This window comes from Lissotriton helveticus, chromosome 7 (genome assembly GCF_964261635.1).
Source record: "Lissotriton helveticus chromosome 7, aLisHel1.1, whole genome shotgun sequence".
Classification (NCBI taxonomy): domain Eukaryota; kingdom Metazoa; phylum Chordata; class Amphibia; order Caudata; family Salamandridae; genus Lissotriton; species Lissotriton helveticus.
In genome coordinates, this window is record NC_136068.1 from 1,468,801,397 (window position 1) to 1,468,828,374 (window position 26,978).

The 26,978-nt window shown below is 43.2% G+C and overlaps 1 protein-coding gene across 2 annotated transcripts in view; it reads right to left on the reverse strand.

The window, feature by feature from the left end:
* Window positions 1–26,978, reverse strand: part of LOC144770376 (scavenger receptor cysteine-rich domain-containing group B protein-like) — a 417,105-nt gene that overhangs the window by 18,101 nt on the left and 372,026 nt on the right. For both annotated transcript variants that reach the window (XM_078654845.1, XM_078654846.1), the window contains 3 exons: window positions 16,492–16,800; window positions 12,847–13,104; window positions 2,090–2,398 (listed from right to left, as the gene is read on the reverse strand). In XM_078654845.1, coding sequence (XP_078510971.1) covers window positions 2,090–2,398; window positions 12,847–13,104; window positions 16,492–16,800 — 876 coding nt within the window. The remainder of the gene's footprint in view (window positions 1–2,089; window positions 2,399–12,846; window positions 13,105–16,491; window positions 16,801–26,978) is intronic.

The window sequence follows — 26,978 nt, forward strand, 5'->3', positions numbered from 1 at the left end:
ATCATGGTTTCAGTACCTACAGAAGAGAAGAGACATGTGTTGCATTGTCATCAGGTAAATAAAATAATCACGTTCATGGTGTGAATATGCCGTGAATACACTGGGGCATATTACCAAGCAATAGCGATAAATATCGCTATTGCTTGGTTAGATATAAAAATTTACCGCTGAGCTGCGGAGATTTTTATCGCAGATAAACCTTGGTATTACCAAGGTTTATCGCAAATGCAATAAAAATCGGCCGCAATGCATGAATATCGCTGAAAAGTCAGCGATATTCTTGCATTACCGAGCTAATGCTATTAGCCATGTTATCCACCTCCCATTGGATAACATGGCTAAGAACTGCTCAGGGCAGGTGTTAGCTTTTGGAGATATTCGCGCTTAGCGCGAATATCTCCAAAAGTTGGTAATAGGAGATAGTGATGTTAGCGACTGTTTCCAGTCGCTAACATCTTGGCACGCCCACTTTGCATGTCATTAGTGATAAATATCACTGACATGCAAAGTGGGGCCCAAGATGGTCGCTATCTCCTACTAGCTGTCGCTAACTGGTGTTAGCGACAGCTAGGTAATAGGGAGATTATTTTATCTCCGCTTTCTTGGCTTTTAAAGCCAAAAAAGCGGAGATAAACCCCCTTGATAATATGCCCCACTGTTCGTTATTCAGAGTATGCTGGAGTGCTGCAAGCATTATGACTGCACCTGCCTTTTTAGCTTTTACCAGAACAGATTGGCCAGGTAAATCCTAGCAAAATATATCTGCAGAAATAACCTGTCAACAGTAGCAGCTCCTTGGAGAGAGTGCTGCGGGGCGGTGGGGCAGAGCGGGGGTTAATAAACTCCAACTCACGGCCGACCAGATTAATGTAAATAAATAAATAAATCAAACGAATGTAATTGCGCACGCTGCATCGCCATTTGGCATATCAACGTGCGCAATGAAATTCGTTTTATTTATTTATTTATTTACATTTATCCAGTCGGCAGTGAGCTGGAGTTTGCAATACCCCACCAAGCCCCCCCCCCCGCGCTGCCTCACCGCCACGCAGTACTCCCTCCAGGAGCCGCTACTGCCTGTCAATATGACGCAGAAGCGCCAAGGACTGCAGTAATTCACATTCCATACAGAAATATTTGGAATGGTGCAGTGTATGGTCATCCGGGATTCACTGATCGCCTTAGTGGCAGTATTCAGGGTGGGGATTTACCAATGTGGAGTCCCTAACTAAATAGAACAGAATTATACCTAGACACCCTCGGAGTACTTTGAACTACACAACACAGACACAATCTAAACCCAGTAGAACAACTGCCAGACATTAGGGGCCAGATGTACGCCCATAGTAAATTGTGAGTTGCAATTTGCGCTCGAATGCGAGTCGCAATTTACTATGTACAACAGCGTCAGAGACACTGATTGCGATTCACAATGGGGTCGCAAAATGCGAGGCTCATTAATATTAATGAGGCACTCGCATTTTGCGACCCCATTGGGAATGGCTGGCCCTCCCAGGGATAGTGGCTTTCAAATAAAGCAGTTAAAAAAAAATGCATTCCATTTTCCATAAAGGAAAACGGGATGCATTTTTTAAAAAATTAAACTTTTTCGTTTAATTTTTTAAGGGCAGGCAGTGGTCCCAGGGACCACTGCCTGCCCGTAAGAAATATTTTCGCAGGCATTTGCTAAGGGGACGGGGTCCCTTGGGGACCCCTTCCCATTTGTGATTGCATTACCACCTACTTGAAGTAGGTGGTAATTTGTGTGTGTTTTGCCACCGCAATTGCGGTCACAAAACATTCATATACGGGTCACGAGTCGATATTAGGAAGGGAACCCCCCTTACTATTTTATACTTTCGAGTCGCTAAACCTATTTTGCGAGTCGTTAATTGATTAGCGAGTCGCAAAATAGGTTTTGTACTTGAGTCCAAGGTTTTTAGCATGCGCAAACAGGTCTAAAACGTGTTTGCGCATGCTAAAACCCGATGTGCATCTGGCCCTAAAGTCTTTGTTTGCTTTGCCAGCAGAACATAGACACGACAAGCAGAAAGGCGACGTTGCATAGAGTTTACATTGCTTCTCATACCTTCGCATTGGACTCCAGCATCTTCATCGTGTTGGCAATCATGATTCCCCCATTGCGCTGAATTACACTGCATTAAGGATGACTCAAACCCATAGCAAGAAACTTCATCCTTCCAAATTGGCCCTGTGGCTTCACCATACTTCTTGGAGGAGGACAGCGCTCTGCCACAGTGGAGCTCCCGGCAGACGACTTGAGCCTCAAGCAACCCCCAATCATCGTCGCACACTGTACCCCACCGCTGGTTGTGGTAGACCTCGACCCGCCCCGCACAGCGGCTAGGACCATCCACCAATCGCACCCAATGGTGTTCTGAAATGGAGAAAATAATTCGGCCTAGGTTATTCGATACTTTATTATTGTCAGTTGCAAACATACATTTTATTGAAGGCGTGGAAACCTGGATAATATTGACATCTTTTTTACATAGTGCTTGCTGATAATTAGTTTAGCCATTTCCTAGTTTCATAACTAACAACCTTCCCTGCCGGGGTTTTCTTTTGTGATCTATAATATCTATACAGAGGCAACAGCAAGTGCTGCACTCTGGGTTATCTTACTATCTTAATGGAAGTGGAACGACATAAGTTAATTTGATAAATTGGGGACCATGAAAAAACAGGGTCCATCCAACGTTGTAGAAGTACAACAACAAATAAAGTACTGGAAAGTTCAGATCATGTACATATTTACTAATCATCAAAGTGAGAGGAACGTTGTAATAGCAAACATTATCAATAAATCACCAAATCCGATATTGATAGAAATGTGTGCATGGCATTCCTCAAAAATTGAATACATGGTAACAGTTGGCACATCTGAATAACATACATTATTGTTCTACCCAGCCATGCTGTTTTTAAGCACAATGCTATGCGACTATCTTCCTCATTTCAGGGCAGTCTGTCAAGATTCTTCTTTCGTATGCTGTTTTCTTCCAGGTATGTTCTGGGGAGCAGCTGATGAGGTGCGATGTATGTCCCAAGCACAATCCAGTTATTAGAAACTTCAAGAGTTCCATTCCCTGCAGAATTCTCACCAAGACCCTGATAACAAGTGTGGGAGTGATTGAGAGATATATTCCACAGCAGCTAAATACAGTTGCCCGAGGGTTAGGTATTTAGCAGGAGTGATAAACACCTACCATGTCAGGTGTATGTACTTGGAAATGAGGCAGACACGTGGAATTGGAGGTTAAATCGTCAAAGTCTGCTTGTTTTGCCTTTTTCCTACCCCGTCACCCTCATAAATGTTGGCATGCTTGGTCTACTAAATCTGTCAGAAGAACCAGAGGGAATGTGATAATTATTGCACAACATAGAATCGATCGCTGTGCAAACTCATTTTGCACAGGAAGGGGAATTTAAACCCATGATTTTAATCAAAACCGTAACCGTATATTTGGTCTGCGGTATTGATCAGCATAAATCTATAATACTATTTGCTGACATTATGAAATATTTGGCTGTAATAAATGATACTTATGACCCAAAAAATTGATTTAAAGATATGATTTCCAAATCCTTATTCTCTGAATCTAGGGCCAGATGCACAATGCGCAAAATAGCGCCTAACAAATCCCGAGTCTTTTGCGGCTCTCAATTTGCAAGGTGCTATTTTGCATGTACAAGAGTGTTTTTAACACTGTTTGCGATTGCCAATGGGGTCGCAAATTGCAAGGCTCGTAAATATTAATGAGCCTCTCACAATTTGCGAGCCCATTGGGAATAGCAGGCCCTCCCAAGTATGGTGGCCTGCTGGGCTCAGCAGACCACCATGTCTGGGACTGCTTTTAAATAAAGCAGTTTTTTTTTTGGAATGCAGCTCATTTTCCTTAAAGGAAAATGGAATGCATTTTTTTAAGGGCAGGTAGTAGTCCCTGGGACCACTGCCTCCCCCTCCCCTATATAAGAAAAATTAGGTTACGGTACAGTACCCTACCTCTCTTTGCACCTGGTTGTTTGCTTAGTGGATTAGTGGTATCCCTATTTCTGTATCTACTTGCCTATTCATTTCCTCATACACACTTGCTACATGGATCTCATGACATGCTCCACGCTAACTGCGGTCATAATTATGACCGATGTGACTAACAACTCAAGTTCTCCAGCTATTTTTGAAGGGTTAGCCATACATTCTTGGCCTTCTTCCTCTTATTTTTCTGACCTTTTTGTTGGCTTTAGGACTCTGGGCACTTTACCACTGCTAATCAGTGCTAATATTATCGAAAGAGATATGTTTCTTTTTAAAATGGCAAAGTTGTCTTGCCATAAGATTTCCAATACATTTCGACTAGACGTAGTTAAAAGTAGCGGGAATCACCATGAGTTCACTATAGATGGACTACGGAGTAGGGGCAGATCCGTTTGATAAAGACGGATTGACAATTTTACTAAGTGGGGTCCCCTCCACGTTACTCAGTTGCCCAGTTTTCCAACGATGCCCTTACTGATGTCATCTAATAAAGCTGAGGATGGCCCAAATGGTCCCAACTCAAAGAGAACAATTGTGGTGCAAATTAGTAATATTACTTTATAATATCTTAGGCAGAATGTGGCACAGTTTCCGAACAAAATACATACCTGTAGCCAACAGATAAAATAGCCTTCACAAATAAAAAGTATTCAGCACATGGTCCTAACTAAAATAAATAAGAAACCATCTTTTTGTGCTGGATATGATTTTGTGGAGGAAATGTTTGGTGGTGCAAGAATCACAGAAAAGATCAATGGAAACTGCAATATACAGAGTAGTTTTCCTCTAATTGAGGGTTGTATGTGGTATTGTTGATAAAAAATAAAACTTTATGAGGCATTTCATCAAACAAATTTCAATTCGTTTTTCACCTTAAATAGCATTTCAAATGATGATGAAAACAATCTGGTGAATGTCCTTCTGAGTGAATATTTCATATTGTTTACAAAAATATTTTCCTGACCCTCCTAATCTCTCCTCCTTCTTCAAGGCGTTCCCCTACTAAGCCCATTTATCTTTCAGATCTCCTTTAATCACCAGCTCCTCCTGTTTTTTTTGTCCTTCTCCTCTTGTTTTCTTACCTGGGGGGGTCCTCCCCTTGTATCCCAACTAACTGCTCTCTTACTATCTTTATTTCCTGAGACACCACCTACCCCTCAACGTCTCACAACCTCTCAAACCCCCTCCATACCATTTTAGGCTATTGCCCTTACTTTCCCCCTGCTTTTTTTCTAGCCATTGGACCCCTATCTAATGCATAAAAGGTGATGGGAGGAGTGCTTGCAAATGATCTAACCAATGGCAATCACTCAGGATAGCATTCCCATCCTTATTTTTTGGTCTCATGGAACCTCATAGTAAACCCAGCCTTATGCAAATCAGACTTGGTCATTTGTCAGTAGGAACTGTCCAGTCCAAACTGCCTAGTAATGTCCTCTCTGAGCTGAACACAAGACACCCATGACCGGTTTCAGCATGTTTAGGCCTTTTCAGTCGGGTGCAACTTGGTTCCAGTGTCACATTGATGATGGAACACTCGCCCGGGCATACCCTTGGCCACTTAGGGCTTTACATTAATATACACTTCCCATGACACATGTTAAGTTCTCTGACAATAGTATTAAAGCTACTGGAATAACACTTATAGCCTGTTTTATTTTTGTCATGGAAGGATCCAGGGTTTAAGACATGCAATTTATATTTTCCCAGCAGTCTCAGTACTGCGTAGTCAGCTGATGAAATGATTAACCGTATAATGTTTCCACTGAATGAATATGCATGTCATACCCTTTTTATATTTTTTAAAAACGTTTTTAATCTTGATTTAATGTGAGGACTTGTATAATAGTTTTATGGTCTGATTACAGTATCATTGTCTTACATTTTTTATCCCGTTAGGAGTCTAAATCAATACAGCGTTCATTCATTCATTCATTCGTGATAAGAGTTGGAGGGGAATTGTTATTGCCCTCATTGCTCTGATATGTGAAATTACATCTTTCCGGCATGCCTGAATGAATTTTCATAACCACCACATATGTAGGAATGTGCCTCTCTCACCACAATTTTTCCAGCGAATTTTTTGGCTATCAACATTGTAAAAAGCCAATTAGGGGATAAATACCAATTGGTAAATAATTTCTATGCATTTTTTATGTAACATGCAGATGATAGTCTTTGTAGCCCTCTGCTATATTCTTCTTCATATACCATATAATATTTCTCAAAGTAAATCCGTCTCCCATGGTAACGTGTAACTATGTTTATCTTTGGTCCTTGATCTATAATTGGCTGTTATAGCCAGGTTATCTCCTTTTGGTGCAATTTATTCACAAAAATATTCTTTGGGGGGTTTTCTCACAATGTGTCTCTTCTCTCACCTCCCTGGAGCCCGCCCAATTTAGAAGTTGTGTGACTCTATAATCGCTCGCTCTTCCCAAGTGCCAGTTCTGCTCGAGTCCGCACCGAGACCGCGCTCCTTGAGGTTTCTGAAACCATCAAAGGGGTGCTGGATACCGGGGGCAAAGTCATGCTGGTGTTGTTGGATTTGTCGGCGGCTTTTGACACCGTCCCCCATGATGGCCTGCTCGCAAGACTCTTTGAGATTGGTCTTCGGGGGACGGTGCTCAGATGGTTTTCGTCTTTTCTAGCCGGCCGCCGGCAAACGGTCTGGACATCACCTGACACCGCTGTGATGCCGCCTTTGGGAGTCGGGGTCCCTCAGGGCTCTATATTGAGCCCGACCCTTTTTAACATCTTTATGACCCCTTTGGCGGCGGTGGCGGAGTCATTTGGTGCCCGGATCGTGTCGTATGCCGACGACACCCAGCTCCTTTTCTCTTGTGAGAGAGGGGCTGACTTTGACGGGGAGAGTATCCGGAATTGCCTTGGGGCGGTGTTCACATGGTTCCAGCTGAACAGCCTCAAGTGCAATTCCGACAAATCTGAGGTACTCTTCTTCGGGTGCGATACGGAGCCTAGCTGGCAGGCCTGGTGGCCCATCGACATGTTCCCTCCGTCCGGTTCTTCCCCCATGGCTAAAAACTTGGGGGTTAAGATGGACAAGGGGCTGACGATGAAAGCCCAGATCCTGGGGGTGACCGGCACCTGCTTCGGCCTTTTAAAAATGTTGCGGAGGTTTTTGCCTCTCTTGTCAGAGGAGCACAGGAGGCTGACTGTGCAGGCTCTGATAGGCTCCAGGTTGGATTATGCCAACATTCTTTACCTGGGCCTACCAGAGTACCTGTTGCAGCGGCTTCAAGTTGCGCAGAATGCGGCGGCCAGGGCCATTTTTGGTCTAAATAGACGCACCAGCGTCACCGGGCTATTGGTGATGCTGCACTGGCTACCCATCCGCAAACGGATCGCCTTTAAGGCTATGACTTTGGCCTACAAGGCGCTCCATGCCGTGGGAGCAAAGCATCTCCAAAAGAGACTGGCCTTTTACCACCCGGCTCGTTCGCTGAGGTCTGAATCTCTACTTTTGGCGGCTGTCCCTCGTGTTAAGAGAGCTCGCCTGGGCGGCCGATCTTTCAGTCTGTTGGCTCCACAGATGTGGAATTCGCTTCCGCTCCCACTTCGGGGGGCTACTACTCTCCTTGATTTTAGAAGAGGTCTCAAAACTTGGCTGTTTACCCAGTAGGTTCCCTAGCAGTCCCTCTTTTTTGTCTGTTTGCTTTTTACTCTTTTTAACTGTGTTATGTTTCTCTGAATTAATTCTCCTTACCTAAAGCGCCGGGACACTCTTTTTGAGTAACCGTTGCGCTATACAAAAGAATAAATAACATAACATAACATAACATAACGTATATGTCTCATTATCTGAGTAGAGGTCGCCCAGGGGAGGGGTATTGCCAGAATTCCAACCTTTTCAGCAAGTGTCATTGAAGACTAGGGGGGAGTTGGGGTTATAGATAATAGCAGGGATAGAATTACAGTGATTCTGTCTTTCATGTAATTTGCTGCCAATAGTCTTTTAGAATGAATGTTTTTCTGTCCACAGCCACTGCTTCCCTAACTGGTTCATCTGTGGGAGCCATTGCTGGATATGGAGTGGGATCTGAGAATAATGTTGTTCCACGTGAACCCAATCTTTATTATCGGATTTGTGATTCCAGTCCAGGACTGAGAGGAGTTATGCTCAGGACCCCTCAACTGTACTGCTATGAAGCATTGTCCTAGGAACTCTGAAGGCACGGTCCTCCCAAACATAGGAGAGAAGCTTTTTTAGATCTGATCATTCGTCAATTTTGGGAACCTAACTGGTAAGATCAGTGCCACATATAGTAGTCTGGGAAAAATGTCTTCTTCTCAAAAGGGAATCGCCCTAGATAGGATGTGTCAAGTTTACGCCAATGGTGGAGCTCCTTGTATAAAACTCTCAATTTAGTGGTATATTGCACTGAAACAAATTTGCTGTGGTATTTGGTAAAACAGTTCCTTTGTATCTTATGGACCTTTGTACCAAGCAAACCCATTTTGCTTGAAGGTTGCTTGAGTGGCTTCAGTGTTAGCCGCTATCCCTACTCCACAAGATTTTGTATAGTTAATGAGAAAGTCAGATGCATCCATGAACCGAGCTAGTTCCACTTTCAGCACTGCCATAGAAGTCTCCGGCACAAGGCATCGCAAAGATCTTTACATCCATTTTCAGTCATTCTAATGGTCAGTATTTTGTGCAGGGGGTAGGGTTTTTTCTGGGCTCTTATAACTATGTGATTTGAGATTCTAGCATTATGTCTGTGACAAATTCTCATTCTCGGATATCATTGTAAACCGTTGTTAGTGGCTCTACTAGTTGATTGGTAAATGTTTTGCAGAAGGATGCTAAGAAGCCATCACGTTCCGACTCCTTTCTGCCAGGTAAACTGCCAATGGTGGCTCTAGCCTCTTCCACTGAGATTTCTTTTCTCTAAGAGGAGGAGCTAGTCCCATTCTACTGTAGTGAAGGAATTAGCAAGGTAGGCTAATGCCTAGGGAAATGTTCTCCCTTATAAAGAGTTATTTATAGTACGCAAAGAAGCATTTTAATATGTCCTTAGTATCCGGCTGCAATATGCCCTGTACACCTTTTAATTTGTGGATATGATTCCTTCTGCAGGCTTTCTTGAGCTTATAGGCTACCGATCTATCCAAGTTGTCACCCTTTCTGTAGTATGTCTATTTTTTATACAGTACATTTGTTGCAGCATCCCACATTAATATTTTTTCTACTTTGTCTAGAGCTTTATGTGTATGTAGTGAAGTGTCCTGTTTCTGTTTAGTTTCTAAGCTGCCTAGTTGTCCTTTCAACTCAAACTTTCTCTGTTTGCCTGACCTCTCAAATATTACTCTGAGGTATTTTAGCTCCACTCTAATTACTGTTTTTGGGGCGTATCACAGTACACTTTGTCTCACTTCCCCATTATAATTTTCTTGAAAACAATGTTCCAGTGTTCAATACATTCCTTGACTATTGGATTCTTTGTCGTGCTCATGATCAATGGTCTACATATCTTGTAGTATTAAACCATTGTGTCCAAGTGAAACCATACTGATGAGTGGGAAGAGAGGATCTTTGGACCTTTTTCAGGGGTTACTATCTGAGACTATAAAGCCCTAGAAGAGAGAAATAGGTCTATGCATCGGTAAGATCTATATACATTGTAATAAAATGTATATTCTCTGTCCTACTGCTGTTGTTCCCCCTTTAAGTCTGATAAACCTTAGATCATGTAAGGGGAAGTTTGGGAGAAGCTGGATGTGCAGGGATTCTGTCAATTTTGGGGTGAAAAATAATATTAAGCTGTAAGGGTGGAGACGATTTTGTAAATGGTGGCCGGTTTTGCAGTGGTGCTGTAATATCCACCCACAGAACAATAGCAGCAGTGCTTTAAACTAGCAATCGCCATTGCCCCGTCCTCTCCTGCTGCTGCTCCAGCAAAATTGCCAGGGCTGCTTTGAGTTCCAAGAAGGCCCTGTCCAGGTTCCTGCTATGAGAATGTCCATTGGTATTTCTGACCCAAAGTCAGCGGGGGGCGTGATGGCAGTCACACTGATGGCAAAGGGGCTGACTAAGGTTCCCATATTGAAACTCCTCGAGATACCGGCAAGTCCATTAGCCACTCAGGGTCTCAGGCTAATCTGTGCATTAGTTAATCTCCAATCAGCCTCCTGCTACGACACATACCTCCCTCCCCTTCAAAGCTCATCTGCCAGATTTTGGTGTGTAGGTTTGCCTCCTACCATCACGCCTCCTTGTGTATCATTTGCTTATTCCTGTCCGCCATGACCACTCTGGTTGCAACAGCCCTCGTCACTTAGGAGCCTGTTTAAAGGAATGTCACACAATGCAGTGCAGCAACTCACCTTGCTGCGCTGCACTGGGTGGCAGGAAAAGGGCAGGTATTGACCGCATTTAAATCATGATGTTGCATTCCTGCCTTTTCGCCTGTGCTAGCACCCTTTAGCAGCCTAGCGATAATGCAGGAACTCCTGCACCATGGTGCAAGGGTGCCTGTGTTGCATTCAGGATTATTTGTGTGCAGGAAGGGAGATCTTCCTGCACAAAAGCAATCTTGAGAGGCACATTCCTCTATCTGTATATGCAGCACATGTAGAATAAGGTAGTAAAGAGGAGAAATGAAGATATTTCTCTTCGCCATGCTTCTCCTGGGAAGGTGTATCTTTTTGGCGCATTCCCAGGTTTACTTGTTCTGTTAAATCTGGGAATGCGTCAAACACCATGGAAGTTGCTTGGGAACACCCACGCAACGCCGACGGAATGCCTCTCTTGCACAGTGTAAGGCAATGCAGCAATATGTGCTGCGTTGCTTTACTACAGACATTTGGAGCCACTCAGGGCCACGCAAATGGACCTTGCGGGGCTTCATAAACTGCATTTAAAGTTTGTGTCGCACATGTACCACATTGAATTGCGCGAACACAACACAAACCGGCTCATAAATAGGCCACTTAGTGCCGAACGAGCTCCAGCGCAACTTCACCTGAGGTGCTGCAGGCATCTAGCAGTGGCGTATCAAGGTGGGGGGGGTGGTCCACCACAGGCAGCAAGAGTTTTGGAGGTGGCGCTCTCCACCCTCTTACCTGCTGGCATTGCCGCAAATGCAGAGAATGCCAGCACCCCCGCTCTTACCTACAGCTGTCACAAGGGATAACTAGCACATCTCTGCATGTTACAGGCAGAAAATGCAGGGACTGCTACAGACAGCCAAAGGTCTAGCTTCCCCACTGCCATACAGGTTGCTCCGTGATGGCCTAGCCATCACATTTCGTGCCTGGGAATCTGTTTGTCCTTTCTGTTTTTTCTCTGAGGGTTCATGTGGGCCTCATATTAGTGTGTATTTCTATGGAGCAAGCAGCTGGGTTCTAGCGGACAGCACTACCAGAACTAGTCACAATATTCGTTATCTATATTGCCCACCTCAAATGATCTGCTGCTAGTAAATCACAAAATAACTACAATACTTTCTGGATGAGAGGCAACATAAAAAAAAAAAAAAAAAAAACAGGTCATATATACATATTCAAGCTGACAGAAAAACAGTAGATGTGTTGATATTCTTCCTTTATTGTCAGATGTATCTTTGGTATGCACAGGAATAAGATCAGCTAACGTGTTTCGCCCAGAAAAGTGCTTCTTCAGGGCAATTAGTATAGGTAAGACAGATGACTCATTGTAAATTTTTCAGAAAGGCATGAATATTGCCATGTGATCCTCCAGACACACAAGGCAAGAAACATGTCGACTTTTAACTTGTAGCCACGACTGGACATCATTTTAGAGGTAGCTCGCACTTTCAGTTTTTAATTGGAACCAGTGGGCTCGCTAATTAAATTGAATTTGGAGCACCACTGGACTCGCCCTTTTTAAGCTTCTATACACTATTCCTGCACATTTTTACTTACATCTACACCACTAGGCCCCTTAGCAGCACTGCACCCTACAGCCTGGAATAAAAAGATCTCTGATAAAGAGCCCCTCATAGGGTGCCCATCAGGCATTGTAGCACCGGCCTGACGAGGAGCATGCCCTATGATGAAGCATGACATCTATATGGGTGAGTGAGGGCCCTTTTTCCCAAAATGGGAGACTCCCTGTCTCTACCATAGGGTCAGGGTGTTAGACCAACCTAGCCTTCTCCCGCTTACCTGCTCTTTGTCTTAGTAAATGCATACCTGGTTTGCTTACATTGATTGTGGTAAACCTTAGTGCAAAGATCTTCCAACAACAGCCAAATCATATATTGATAGTGCCAGCATTCAATTACAAAAAGAAGACTGCATGAATAGTACTGTGTATGGACTAGTCAACCTTAAAAGACGTGGTAGGAAGAGTTGAAAACTAGCCCTCTCATATTTAATGGAACTGTTATTGTCTGAAGTCCTTCCCGAAAGGAAGATTGTTAATGTATTCAACTGGAAGTGAATGTTTGACTACAAATGCAATTTTTAAAATTCATTTGTGTTCCCCTTGGGACATTTTGTACATTTTCGTGAATTGGTCAGTCTGAGGTAAAAGTTGAAGTGGCGACATATATGGACTGCACAGAAAAGAAATCTGACACCGAGAGGGTAGAAATAAATATAAGTTAATGGAACGAAATGTCTGCAAACACAATAGGCGAGCGAAAGTGTAAAACTGGAGACATCTAGAAATAAAGGGCAAGACAATCCTGGAGGCTGACAGGTGGAAATGGCTGGAGATCCATGGTGGAAAAACTGAGAAATCAAGACCTCTCTAGGCATAGAATCGGATACATCTGAAGACAGTGGTTTGCAAATACCTGAATGCAAAGCAGTAGGGGTGTCCGTAGGCACTGGTGTCTGTGTATTTTGAAGCTCCTCTGAGGAGTAACCAGGAGAAACAGGTGTGGAGTGCTCAGAGGTTTGAATGACAAAAGATGTTGTCGGTAGCTGATGAGAAGACTGAGAGAGGTTCTCCAATGAATGATCAGTCAAGGCAGTCTGTGGTTCTGTGCTAGATATAGTCCATCCAGATTGTTGGGAAACAGTGGAAGTTAATGGTTGTTTCAATGAGGGCGCTGTCAAATAAAAGCATATTTGCATATCAAAACACTATCACTTTTCAAATTAAAAGATAAAAACATACAGTGCGAGAATGGTTAACTTTGTGTAAGTCTGTTAGCATGAGATCTATATAGAAATGGTAGCTTTCTCTTATAAATCATTATCATACATTTCTCTGTTCATCTGGCAAAATTTCAACACAAAAATAGTCCACATTACTTCAAATATTCGATAAAATCGAACACAAGGATGTCAAATAAAAAAAGGATTATACACAAGGATGTCAAATAAAAAAAGGATTATAATTGCAATTGTTAAAACAGATGTTAAAATGTTGTGTTCAAATAATTGTGGTAGTGCATTGACAGTGGGGACATAGGCAAGAAAATTAAATTAGCATTTCACCACTTTGCAACTCAGTAGCTTAGTAAGCACCCTACAAGACCAATGCCCACTATGCGGTATTTACCCTCTGACGGGCCATTTTCCTTGTGGTTCATGTACAGTATACACCCTCACAGATTCCACAAAGGAGATACATGTACATCCACATTCAAATGGGTGCAAAAGAGACATACGATATGCAACACGAACAACTGTATTTACACCTTGACATGCCCCTGTAAACTACGCTACATAGGCATGACCACAAGGATGGCCAAGACCAGAATAATGGGACATCAGAGTAACATTCGCTGCCATAAACAACATACCAAACTGTACGCACATTTTAAAGAAAAGGGACATGCATCCGACAGTCTTAAATGGACCATCCTTGAGGCGCACCCACAACTGTGCAAACAAGCCCTTTTTAAAACGATGCTGAATTTTCTGACTATTCTGCGACACTCTGGGGTTGAACGTACATATCACTTGGATCGAAGTGAACAGATAATGCACGCGCTCTCTTTATCCCGGGATACCACTACGAAGAGTAGCTTCGCTTCCTTGCATCCACCTCTATTAATCAGCCCCCTATGCCAGATGCCTTCCTAAGGTATCCAGACAAGGCCATCCATCGACCTGTGCAATACATTTTCTGATTAAGGTATCTCACTATTTTTTGGGGAGTTTTGAAAAAGTTTAAACATCAGTCACCGCATGACCTGCGGTACTCCATACATCAGTATCTGTGCCCTCCGTTATTTTCTAGCGACCACATTATTCCCAGAGCTACCATATTCACTCCTAACTACATGAGATATGTGGAATCTGGTGTGAGCCTGTGTTTCCTCTGGACATTGCGCACGCTTTTGTCAAATTGGACTACCATCTAGTACAGGACCTCTATCTGTGTATGGCCCTACAGTCATCATTTAGACCAAAAGGCTGATTCTGAAGTTCTGGCTAAGCGTTAGACAGAATAAATCTTTCCTTGATAAGTATCGAATAGTGATTTTCATTTATTACCAAAGATATAAACAATTCATAAATACTAATTACCGATGCACATATTGAATGATAATATTAGCTTGGACATAATCAGTAGGGAGTTAGTGACCATGCACAATCAACATCCCATCTTCAGAGATTCTTAACAATCCCTCACCAATGAGGTGATGAACTTTATTAGGGATAGGATCACCACCCTATTGGCAAACATTTGTCCCAGTCACTTTTCCATTTGCCTTATAATCCCTAACCCATCAGCGAGCATTTCACGGTATATTCTGCACATTCTTGCTGATTTCAGTGACTGTAGTTGCAAGGATCTGGTCTAGTCACATGAATGCAACTACTCCAACTAACGCGCTTACTGTGAAGGTGCTCAACCTGGCCCTCCTGGCCTACTCACCATCTCCTTTATCAACATGGCTCTTGCCACAGGAGTTATTTCACGGACATTTGAACATGTGATCATTATCCATATTATAAGAATACATGGGGCGGCCCTAATATTGTGCCAATTTGTTGGAACCTTTCAGAACTCTTGAGCATTGCTAATACATCATGAATCAGAAGCAAAACTGAGGTTTTACAACCTCTGCAGCCACTTTCACACTAGCTTTTGTCAGCATCAAAGGACCAAGACAAACGTATCCAATATAAGAGAAAAATGAGTGTTCTGAAGTGTTGGGGGAAGAGTTCCTTCCTACCCTCCGCTCTCTTACTCTCCGCAACTATTAACATGAATGATGAGACAATATTGCTGAAATTTGTGAAAGATATAGCAGGAGCAGGGATTTGGTATTAACTTAGCTGCATCCATCCGGATAGGCTGCAGTCTCTCCTTTCCAAGATCATGGCCATCACAGCTCCATCGGAGTTCCATGAGCATCTCAAGAATTTTTGCCAACAGATACATGGTACCATTGCCCTATGTTTTCTCCGCAACAACATTGACTTCCACATGCATACCCTTGGCACTAAGTTCTTCCCAAAATTCGACAACAATTTAGTCATAATATTAAGTTGGCAAGTGCCTCTTGCATATCCAACACTGGATGCATTAGGAAAGCTTTTATCATAAAATTAAGCTTTCCATTTCAGTTGGCCTGTTGCCAATTTAAAGCAATCACCAAAAACACCTTCCACTATCTTAGCTTGCTACGGGGAACCAGTCATCAGGGCCCGCTCCTCTGTGGCTTCAAGTGTGTGAAACACCATTTTAAAACACTCAGCATTGAACAAAACGCTAAATATTTCAATGCCTGCCAACCTGACCAAAACACTCACCAGTGAGGAAGGTACTGGGCCTTTTTGGGGGGCTGGTCCTTGTGCTGAGAAGTACCTAAGAGGCACTTTTGAACCCCACCCTTGCCCTAACCCCAATCCTCTCCCCCCGCCCCCCCCCCCCAAAAGAAATGGTTTGCTGAGGCTGGTGCTGATGTTCTGGGCTGTTTTCACATCCCTTAATGGACGTCAGCAGTTCAAAGCCTCGGAAAACGAGCAGGAAATCCACTATTTACAGTGGTTTTCAGCTCGTTTTCACTGCCGCCCTGTGATATCGGCTCCTCAGTGAGTGACCATGGGATGGGAGCTGATATCTGGTGTCACATGGTGGCACCATGTGAGTTGCAAAGTATGTATTTCCATAGTCCCTACAACCTAAATATGATTTCCCCACATTGCTTGTCAACCACCACTTATTATTTTTACCTCAACCACTTTAAGTTGGTCTCTCAAAATATTTGCTATCTATGAACAAATGGCTTGGGAGGACAACACTTAATTTACTATGTTTGACCCTCAGGTGTGTCCTGCCCTGCTTATGGGACGGGTGGGAACCTATTTGTTCACATCAGCCTAGGGTCTAACGACGAACTAAGGAGGACATTTTACTTTCGACCTGAGAGTCTGGTGTTTTTCCCTGCTGTTACTTTCTGTGATGAAAATAAAGTTGCCTAGCAGGTGTTTAGTGGAGCACAAAGTGTGCAAACAGACTGCATGGTGCACTCTACCATTGCAAATGATTCCCACATCTTCTCTGTGGTCACAGTCATGACGTCCCCAGCGCTCTGTATTGCACTGTCTCAGTGACGCTTCATGTCCATAACAGGAAAATGCATCCGTCCAAATTGGTCCTGATCCTGCCCCAAAAAATATCGAAAAGGCCACTACTGATCCACAGCCCAGCTCTCGGCAAACAACTTGAGCATCAAGCACATTCCAGCCATCTTTGCAAACTGTGCCCCACTGCTGGTCATTGTAGACTTCCACGCGCCCGGAACAGCTGCCAGTGCCTCCTGCCAGCCGGACGCCGAGTGTATCTGAAAAAGGATAGAGACACGTGGTTAGTATTTACTGATGGACAATGGACCATTATGTAATCATATAAACTATGCACTAGCGCAAAGGAGAAGCAGTGGGTATGTTGCATGTGTGATGGGGTAATATGGAATAGACCAACCATGTTTGCTCCATTTCTTGTCATACTAGCAGTGAACATGGTATGTAATCATCCAGTTGGGTCTGTGTCATAACCAGGTTGCAAAGATACAGAACAGAGCTGCAATACTGTTTTCAATGGAACTGCCCTCAGTACCCCAGAACAATAATGACTTGCTATCAGGGCTTAATTTGCGGAAAAATAAGTCTCATCAGGAGGCCACTGCAGCGTAGTAGTAATGATAATACACTAGCCCAGTGCCTCTGTCAGCTCCACCTATGACAGAACCAACATAATTACTAACCCTACAAGTGTGATAATTCAGACAATTCCAGGCGTCCAAGGCTGTAGGAACGGCTTGGAAAGCAGGTAAAAGGTATTTTAAGGTTTTTGTGAATTAATAACTAATTGTTGTTGTGCTCGTCTCCATATTAAAGAAACATCGCCACCATGTGGCAGACTGTCATAAGTGCTAATGTTGACAATTAAGTGCTGGTGCGGAGCACCGGAAACCACCAGCTCAAATTAAGCACAGTTTGCTGTGCAGCATCCAGGTAGCTCCAGAATATGCTGTACAGTAGCAAGAAATATTCAGGATTTGTTATTCTATATCAAGGAATCTCACATATTTGCTGGACAAAACTCAGGACACTTGAGAATTTGCTTTCAGAATTTTGAAATCTCCAGGACTTGCAACAAAGTTGACTATTACAATTGTTATGAGGGTATAGTTGTTGTTGCACTTACACGGCAAGTCACACGCTGTTGTACAATAAGTATTAATTCTACTCTAGACAATCAATGAAGGGCGTTTTAGCTGTAAAACACCTTTATACCAATGGTGTTGACTGCAGCGTCTGTGGACCATCCATTAAACACATATATCAACAGTTCATCGAAGCGCACAATTAACGTGTTAATTGTCTATAAGATCATTCATTTGTTCTTCATTAGATAACTTATGCAACTTACAAATAGGCATACAAATAGCATGTATGTACTTGGTTACAGTTTACCCAAAGCAACAAACATCCTGATGAGTACAAAATAACCATCCACCAGACCAGTCAACACTTGTTTCATTCCTGCGTAGTACTTTTCAAGGCATTAACAGACTTTCTAGAATACACAGTTCTTGGACCTGACCTTTTTTTAAAGGGTCACCCCAGATTTTTGCCTTGTGTTGCTGAACCCGTTTTTGTTGGAACTAGGACTCTGGGCCACATGCATTGATCATTTTTGCAGTCAGAAACAAACCGGTCGGTCCGTTTCTGACTGCAAAAGTGCTTATATATATGTATGAAACACAAATCACAATTCAGTAACACCTTACTGAATCACAATTTGTGTTTGCAATTCGGTAATTGGAAGGTGCATGTTTAAGGCGACCCTTCTAAATACCGAATCTGAATGGGATGTATGAATGTTTTGCAACCAAATTACGGTCACAAAATATTCACATTTTACCGACTCCTTGAAGGAGGTGGAAACCCATTCGCAAATGGGAAGGAGTCCCCAGGGGATCTCTTCATCTTTGAGAAAGGAAACAAATATTTTTTAATTGCAGGCTGTGGTCCTATGAACCACTGCCTGCTCTTAAAAAAATTACACTGCAAAGTTTCATTTTTTCTTTTTAAATGCGTTCCATTTTTGTTTAGGGAAAAGGGCTGCATAAAAAAAAGACTCCTTTATTTAAAAGCAATCACAGACATGGTGGTCTGCTGACCTTAGCAGACCACTATCACTATCCCTGTGATTGTGTAGATTCCTAATGGGTCGCAAATTGTGACCTACCTAATTATAATGCAAGAGGTAGTAAAAATCAAAAGAGTTTCATTCATTAGGAATAGCGATTACCTAATTGCGATTTGGAGAAAATTACAATTAGGTAATCGGTCCTTGATATGATGATACATGTGGCCCTCTGTGCTTTTTCCTTGCTAACCAGTGGCAAAGTGCTTGTGCTCGCTCCCTAAAACATGCAACAATTGGCTTACACCTGATTGGCACATTAAATTTACTTATTAGACCCATTAGTACTACATATACCCAGGGCCTGAAAATTACTGTTGCAAGTGGGGTATCAGTATTTATCGTGCAACCCACTAAAGTAGCCTTTTAAAACATGCTTTCATATTGCTTCTAGTTTTAAACTGCCAGTTCAACCTGGCAAAATGAAAATTTTGCCAGCCCTAAACTTTCCTTGTTATGTTATTTTATGCTATGTTTTCCTATGGTATGGCATGGTATGGTATGGTATGGTATGTTATGCCTATTTGTATAGCGCACTAATCACCTGTGAGGGTATAGGTGCTGTAGCAAGTGTGTAGGTGAATTTTCCCTCAGAGTAATTTGTAGAGTCAGGTCTTCAGCTTCTTGCAGACGTAAGAAGTGGGAGGAGGCTCTGATGGGTTTGTGGGAGGCCATTCCATGCTTTTGTTGTGATGTATGAGAACAAACAACTTCCTGCTCAGCTCAAGTGAACGTGCATGATGAAAGTGTATGAGGATGTTGATGTATATCTGGACCAGTATTGTATGAGGCTTTGTATGTGTGCATGAGGAGTTTGAATTGCCTGGGTTTGTGAATGGGGAGCCAGTGGAGCTGAGGAAGGGTGAGATATAGATTTAGCATGGAAAGATCAAGTATAAGTCAAGCGGTGGCATTCTGGGAATATTCTGGAGTCTGTCCAGGAGCTGCTTGCCTATTCCGGCACAGAGTGATTGCCATTGAGCCTGCTAGTGATGAGTGTTTGTGTGACAGTGCATCTGGTGTTCTGTGGCAGCCACTTGAAGACTTTTTCGTAGCATATATAGAATATGGAAGCAAGCAGCGCTCACTGCGCTGACTTGTGCTGTCATGCTGAGCTTGCTATCCAGGATGATCGCCAGACTCCTGGCATGGTTGGTGGGTGTTGGTCCTAGCTCTGTAGGCCACCTGGTGGCATCCCATGAGAAGGCCTTGTTTCTGAAGACTAGGACTTCTGTCTTGTCAGAGTTAAGCTTCAAGCAGGTGGCACTAACCCATTCTGTTATTATGGTCACCCATCTGGTGAAGTTAGTTGAGGTGGTGGTTGTCTTGTCCGTCAGGGAGAGGATGAGTTGTGTGTCATCAGCACAGGAGATGATGTTGATTTGATGCCCTGTGATTGGATGATGATAGCGAGTGGTGCCCTGTAGACTTTGAATAGGGTGGTGCTGAGGGACAAACCCCGGGGGACTGCACAGATCAGGTTCTTGGTCTCCGATATGAAGGGTGGCAGTCTGACTCTTTGGGTTCTTCCCATGAGAAGGAACCAATCAATTTGAGTGCAGGTCCTTTGATGCTGGTCTCCTTGAGTCTTCTGACAAGTGTGTTGTAGGTTTCTGCATTGACTGCCACGGAGATGTTGAGCAGGTTTAGGGCCTCTGTTTCTTCTCAGTTCAGGATGGTCTGAATGTCATTGGTGGCTGCGATGAGTGCTGTTTCGGTACTGCTGCTTTTTCTGAATCCTAAGTGAGTGTTTGCCAGTCGGTGGTACATTCAAGGTGGTTTATGAGTTGCCTGAACATGTGACAGAGACCACATAGGACCTGGAGATATAGCTAGACCCATCGCCTCACAAATTCAGAAGCAATCAGCCCCTAGTATTTAATGGAAAGGAAACTACGCATGTAACCAGCCAAGAACCGTTCACTGAGACAGATCAGGTTCCTATCGCCCATAAAATCATAATATTGAAACACAAAGGATGTCAACAGCATGAAAGACCGGTATGCGCCAAAGAGGAACACCACAAATATCATAAATACAGCAGACTATTTCTGGTGAATTCTGATTTGTCAGCCACAAACTCCTCCCAAATTGAGCTGGTTGCTTCATGTATAATATATTGTCTACACAACTAAGCACAAAGCAACACTTAATGCACCAAATTACCACTTTAATAAACTGTATATTCAGGTTAATATTCTTAATACTATAGCAGCATTTATAACAGGTATAGATTCAAAACTGGAGCGCCTTAATAATGTATTAGTCCGACTATAATCTGACCCAGAAGTAAAGTTCGATCTGTGTGGCTGTTCACTAATATTGAATACGCTTGTAGTCCTTCCTTCTGTGCTGAACACTCTTCTGTCTGAGTGCACTAATAAATGAGGCATAAACAAGGATCAGAATCAGTGAATAGCCAGGCGAGCGATAGTAGACAACTTCTTAAAGACAAGGACGATGAATTTTTCAAACCAAATCAAGACAAAATAAGTAATAACAACAAATCAGGATGACAAAACTGATAGTTCATTCCAGTTGGTGGCATCATTTATTGAAGTGGCACAACGCACCTACTGGCTTTCCACATATGAGAAACAACTCTGTTCTGTCCCTAAGCAAGTAGGACGTCTGGAGAAAAATAATATCTCCCTGGGGATATGATACCAATGGCTGCTGACAACAGCAAGAAAAACTGTCATAGTAGCAAACTGGAAATGAAAAACGTGTGAAGGAAGAAACATAGACTTTAAACATCATAAACTGACTCACAGCAAAAATTCTACTCAGTTTTCTGCAAAAAGCATAGTATTATACCAAATCATAAGACCGAGCTTCCAGCATTCCAAGACCAGGTATGCCATACTGATCAACAAACTGTGGAATAAACATCACAATGCGAAGACCCTACTCACGGCCGGCTTTAGCACTGGTGGCGTCCAGTGCGACAATGTTTTTTGGTGCCCCCCAATGACCACCTCCACCACGGATTCCCTCCGCACCACCCTTTAACAGTCTCCATAACCACTCTCTCTCAGATGCATTTAATTAATTTTATAGCATCATTCATAAACGTGTAGAGTGTCAGAGCACTTAACATAACACGCACATTACTCAGGGACTATCAATCATAGGTCTGTAAATCAGTGCATACGAAATGTTACATAGACAGAGGACAACAAGGGGTGGATTCACATATTATCATTCAGGTATGCAGTATAGTTGAAGAGTACTTGGTCTGGAGAAGCACAAACTCTGAATTTAAAATGTCTCTTTAATAACAAGAACTAATTTGTACCCAAATGAACCCTTTCTTAAACATTAGAATATTGAAAGTCTGGGGGAAAAATCCATATGCTCTGATCTATAACTTGAAGTCTGCACGCAGTTTTTTTTTTTTTTTTTTTTAATTTTCTTTTTTTTTTATTTCAAAAGTTTTTATTCGACGTTTCAGGGTTATATATCATACAAATCATAAATTGCAATGTACATACGATCGATACTTGTAATTACACATCATTCAGCATAAAAAAAGCATTATTACCCATGGTGGTGGTGAATTGGAGATGGAAAGGAAAGGAACGGAATAGATAAGAGGAAGAAGGAGAAAATGGAAAGAGAGAATAAAGGTTAGAGATGAGATGTGAGAGGTAAGAAACTTGATGTAAGATGTAAGAAGTTAGATGTTAGATGTCCACCACGATGCAGCTTAGCAGTTCCGGTTACGAGTGACTGGTTATTTAAGCTGTGCGAGAATATAAGTAGCCCCCCGGGAGCTGTAGGAAGAAGTATGGAGCATGAAGATTCACGGTGGTTTGTGGGTTTTGAAGTAGATATCTAGTGAGTTCCAAAGTTTCCTCTGTGAAGTTCGCCCCGGTGTGTTTTGTAAAGTGATATTATCAGCTCCTCTGAGGTTAATCACCCAGTTTAGCCAGCAGGCAAAGCTTGCCTTTTTTGTGTCTTTCCAATTGTTTAGAACGACTTTCACAGCTGCCGTAAAGAGGAGGTCAAGAAGTGTCCTGTCTATTTCTGGGAGTTGGGTCTCTTTAGTAAATCCGAAAATAATATAGGAGAGTTCTTTGGCTGGTGAGATATTAAATACTTTGTGGACGAAGTCAAATACCCTGTCCCAAAACAGTGAGACACAGTCACATTGGAGTATGAGATGTTCTAGATCACCTTCTGCACGCTTGCAGTTCCAGCAGAATGCGTCAGGGCTGAGTTTATGTGCATATAGGCGAGCCGGCGTCCAGAAGACTTTATGCATGAGCCAGAACTTGGCTTGTGATAATGTAGGGCTTATTTTATGGCTTGTGCAAGATCTCCACGCCGTGGACCACTCCAGCTCTGAGATGGAGAAGGAGGCGACTGATGACCAGAACTGCATTGTTTTGGTATTCAATGTTGATGATTGCGGGCTCAATAATTTGTATAACCTTGAGACCTGGTGGCCTATTTTATTTAAGGAGGAGAGGAGTGAGGGAAGAGCTGGGTGTTTGGGTGTCAGTCCCGCTTTTGTAATGGCAGTTTTAACGTTGAGGAATATGTAGAAGTCGGAACTATCAATCCCGAAGTTCGATTGGATTTTCGTAAAGGGTAGAGGGTAGCCATTGTCATAGAGTTGGTGAGGGAAGAAGATTCCCTTCTTGATCCAGATTGGGTTAAATAGTGGTTTACCTTTGTAGGTGATTGAGGAGTTTTTCCAGATCGCTTCCCACCTAGATTTTCTTATCGTTGAGTCTAACAGTTTGTCTACTCTGAGTAGGGCTATTTTGGTGTTGACAAATATGGGTTTAGAACATGGGATCTGGTTCGCTTTCATTGAAAGGATCGAGATGGGAGGCATGCCCTCCAGAAGCGCTCTTTCGACATCCAACCACTCTGGCGAGTAGTCCAAAGGGGGGGCCATCCAATAGGATCCTTGTTTCGCTAAAAAGGCAATTTGATATCTTTTAAAGTCAGGGAGGTTGACTCCGCCCATGGATTTATCTAGTTTCAATTTTTGCAGGCTGATACGTGCTTTTTTCCCTTTCCAAATGAAATTGCTAATAGTTTTATCTAATTTATTATGAAATTCTTGTGACAGCATCAAGGGGAGCATGGTAATTAGGTAGTTTACTAGCGGTGTAATCATCATCTTGATGGTCTCAAGCCTACCCCACCAAGTGATGAAGCGGGGTGATCATCCGTCTAGTTGAGTTTTTATTTTTTAGAGGGTGAGTTTCTCATTATGTAGTAGGGTTTCTATGATGGAGCTTCCAAATTCTATACCCAGGTATTTGATGTAGTTGTTTTGCCAGACTAGACCCGATAAACCTAAAGATTCTCTATTAGTGAATATGTTGAGGGGTTTAACTTCAGATTTATCCCGATTCAGTTTGTAGCCTGAATGTTTAGAGTATGATTCTATAGAATCCAACAGTGCGGCTATAGAGGTATCAGGGTTTTCAGTGACTATCAGAATATCATCTGCGTAAGCAGCCAGTTTGACCGTTTTATCCCCGAAGGCGATGCCACTGACATCTGCGTTCTGTTGTATGTCGCGGAGGAGAGGTTCCATTGCCAGAAGGAATAGGGAGGGAGATAATGGGCAGCCCTGTCTAGTTCCTTGTTCGAGAAGGAATGGTTCAGATAACGAACTGTTGATGGCAATTCTAGCCGAAGGGGAGGCGTATAGTGACATGACCATATTAATAAAAGTCTCACCCATGTTAAAAATGTGCATGCATTGTCGGAGGAAGAGCCACGACACTCTATCAAATGCCTTCTCCGCGTCCAGGGTGATTGCTACGGCGGGGGCATTCGACTGCAACTAACAAAAGGAAGTCTCTGACAAAAGCAGTAACCCACTGACCTGTTTAGATTACATTCACTTTGTGATCTGCATGGTACATGTTTTTTGCAGCAGGCACATTAACCTTCTGCACTACCTTACCATGAATCACAACTTTAAAGAGTTAAATCGTCTACTAGACAAAACTCCGATCCCGCCTGGAAGAACATTTTAATCACCGGAGTTTTCTTGACATATTAATTGTTACCTGAAAATTGCTGGAGGCCAGGAACGTGGCAGCATGTGCTTTTAAGCACAATATAAGCTAGCAAACAGGCGCCCCCATGCGAAGTCAGCACCCGGTGTGATGGCACCGGTCGCACCGTCCTAAGGCCGGCCCTGATACTACTGCTGACAACAGTCAAGGTTCCAGTGTGTGAATTTCCTCATAAGTCAACATCAACTGATACAACAGAAAACAAAAGCAAGAGGGATACATTTGCTCAAATAGAGTCAACAGTAGTTGCTGAGAAGCTCTCCAAAGCCAATTTCTACCTTGAAAAAAATGCTGACGTATGCAATGACAAACCCAGGCCATGAGCAGATAACACAAAGTTGAGAATGGAATTTAATTTCTTTTAAAGCGCTACTCAACACGGTGAAGGGCTACAAGGAGAAAAGAATAAAATAAAAATGATGCTTACCTGCATTCTGCAGTGTCGGTGCTCTTATGTCCTCTGCACCTTGACTTCCAGCATGCCACAGGGTCCCCTACACCAATCCAGACGCGGGGTATTACCCAGTATGGGAGCAGCGCCATAATTGGTGTGAGCGCCATAGTTAGGCGCTCACTAAGGCACTATGACCCTGTGCTTGTTCTCCACCCGGCAGTAAAGCTCAACTCAGGTAGAGAGATCTAAGTGCGAAAGACGGTTCGGCCGGCCTAAGACGGCCAGCCAAACCGTCTTGTGCACTTGAAGTAGTGCCACTACTCCTCCTCCTTCCGACAGCCCTGTGAACGTGAATCGACTGCCCGGTCCTCACCTCACTGAATGAAGGAAGTGAGGAAAAATAAAATGTTAATAACCTTTGTTATTATCATTTTATTTTTAATTTTTCACTGCTCAAAAGCAGTAGGGCAACGTTCCTCTGCCTTAGCGGAGCAATAGCCATTGCTTAGCATTTCTGGACACACAAGAACGTTGCAGCATATGCTTTTAAGCCCACACGCTACTACAAAATACAGCCCTACGCCCCTCTCCCCAGTCAGGTGGCATTGGTCACACTGACCTAAAGTTGGCAGTGCTCAATGGAGCTTTGTTTTCTTAGGTTGAGAAGCAATGCAGCCTGGAAAAAACTGAGTGAAGTTATTCAGGTACCTATTTTACAGTTTCCACGTGCATGGATATAGCTGCAGTTCGGGGCATTGTAACATATGCCTGTGAGAAAGCTGTCCATGTTTGGAAGGCAGAGTCAATATTGCAGAGAACTGAAGGAAGTGTCATAAGCTTGGAGAGGTTTCCCATCATAATGGTGATGCATGGGTTTCTGAGACCCATAGTCTAGCTATAAGACAACTGTTATGAATGTAAGTCCTCTTACTTGCAGGAATTTGTTGTGGGGTTAGTGGGTCAGTACACTGTGTATAATTGTGGTGTACATACACTGAAGATGTGCATGATGACTAGTTGTGCATACACTGCTGCTGAGCACACTACATCTGACTCATGTGGACTGCTCTCAGAGAGTTGCTGGTGTTTGCAGTGCCACATTGGGCACTAGTTTCCTTGTTAGTGTCAAGGGGTTCAGCAATTGTCGCAGCAACTTTGGCTGTGCTTGATGCTGACATTATGATGCTAAAATCTGAATGGGTCAAATTGAGGAAAAGTCAGCCCATAACGCACCTGATGCCCAGGCTGCTGGCGCAGGACGCCTCTTAGTTTCCATCTTGAACAATTACCAAATAAAGAGACGGGCGCTGGAAGCAGGGAAACAAGAGCAGAGTTTATTTCTCATGAGGAGAGCCTGTCATTTCGGACACTCGCATGGTGTCTTGAGTAGGTGCTCTGTTTAGCCTCTCTGAGGCCTGGTCTTTTATACACTGGTTTAAGACATGTGAACGCTCTTTATTACAATAAAGACATTGTGAAGTATGAAGATGACATCCCCGGTACCCCCCCCAGTTCCGGCTCATTCCAACACGTGGCTACAGTAGAGGCCCTTACCCCCCATACAATAGGAGGGGGCTATCACGCAGCTGAGTGTTCTGCCGATTCCTTTGGAATGTGTGCGCCTGATCGAATCCCAGGGGGTGGGAAGGTCATGATCAATAGTAGCTCCTGTGAAGAGGGGCGAGTGCATACAGTAGTGGGCAATAAACTGTATCCTCAGGCTAAGGGATGACCAGCGGTCCGTTCAAACAATCGGGCTCAGAAGAGGGGGTCATCAAAAGAGGGGTATTCATGGAAGTAAAAGGAGGTGTTGGTCAGGCGTGGGGTGTGATTCCCAGAGACAGAGTCATGCAGAAGGAGAGG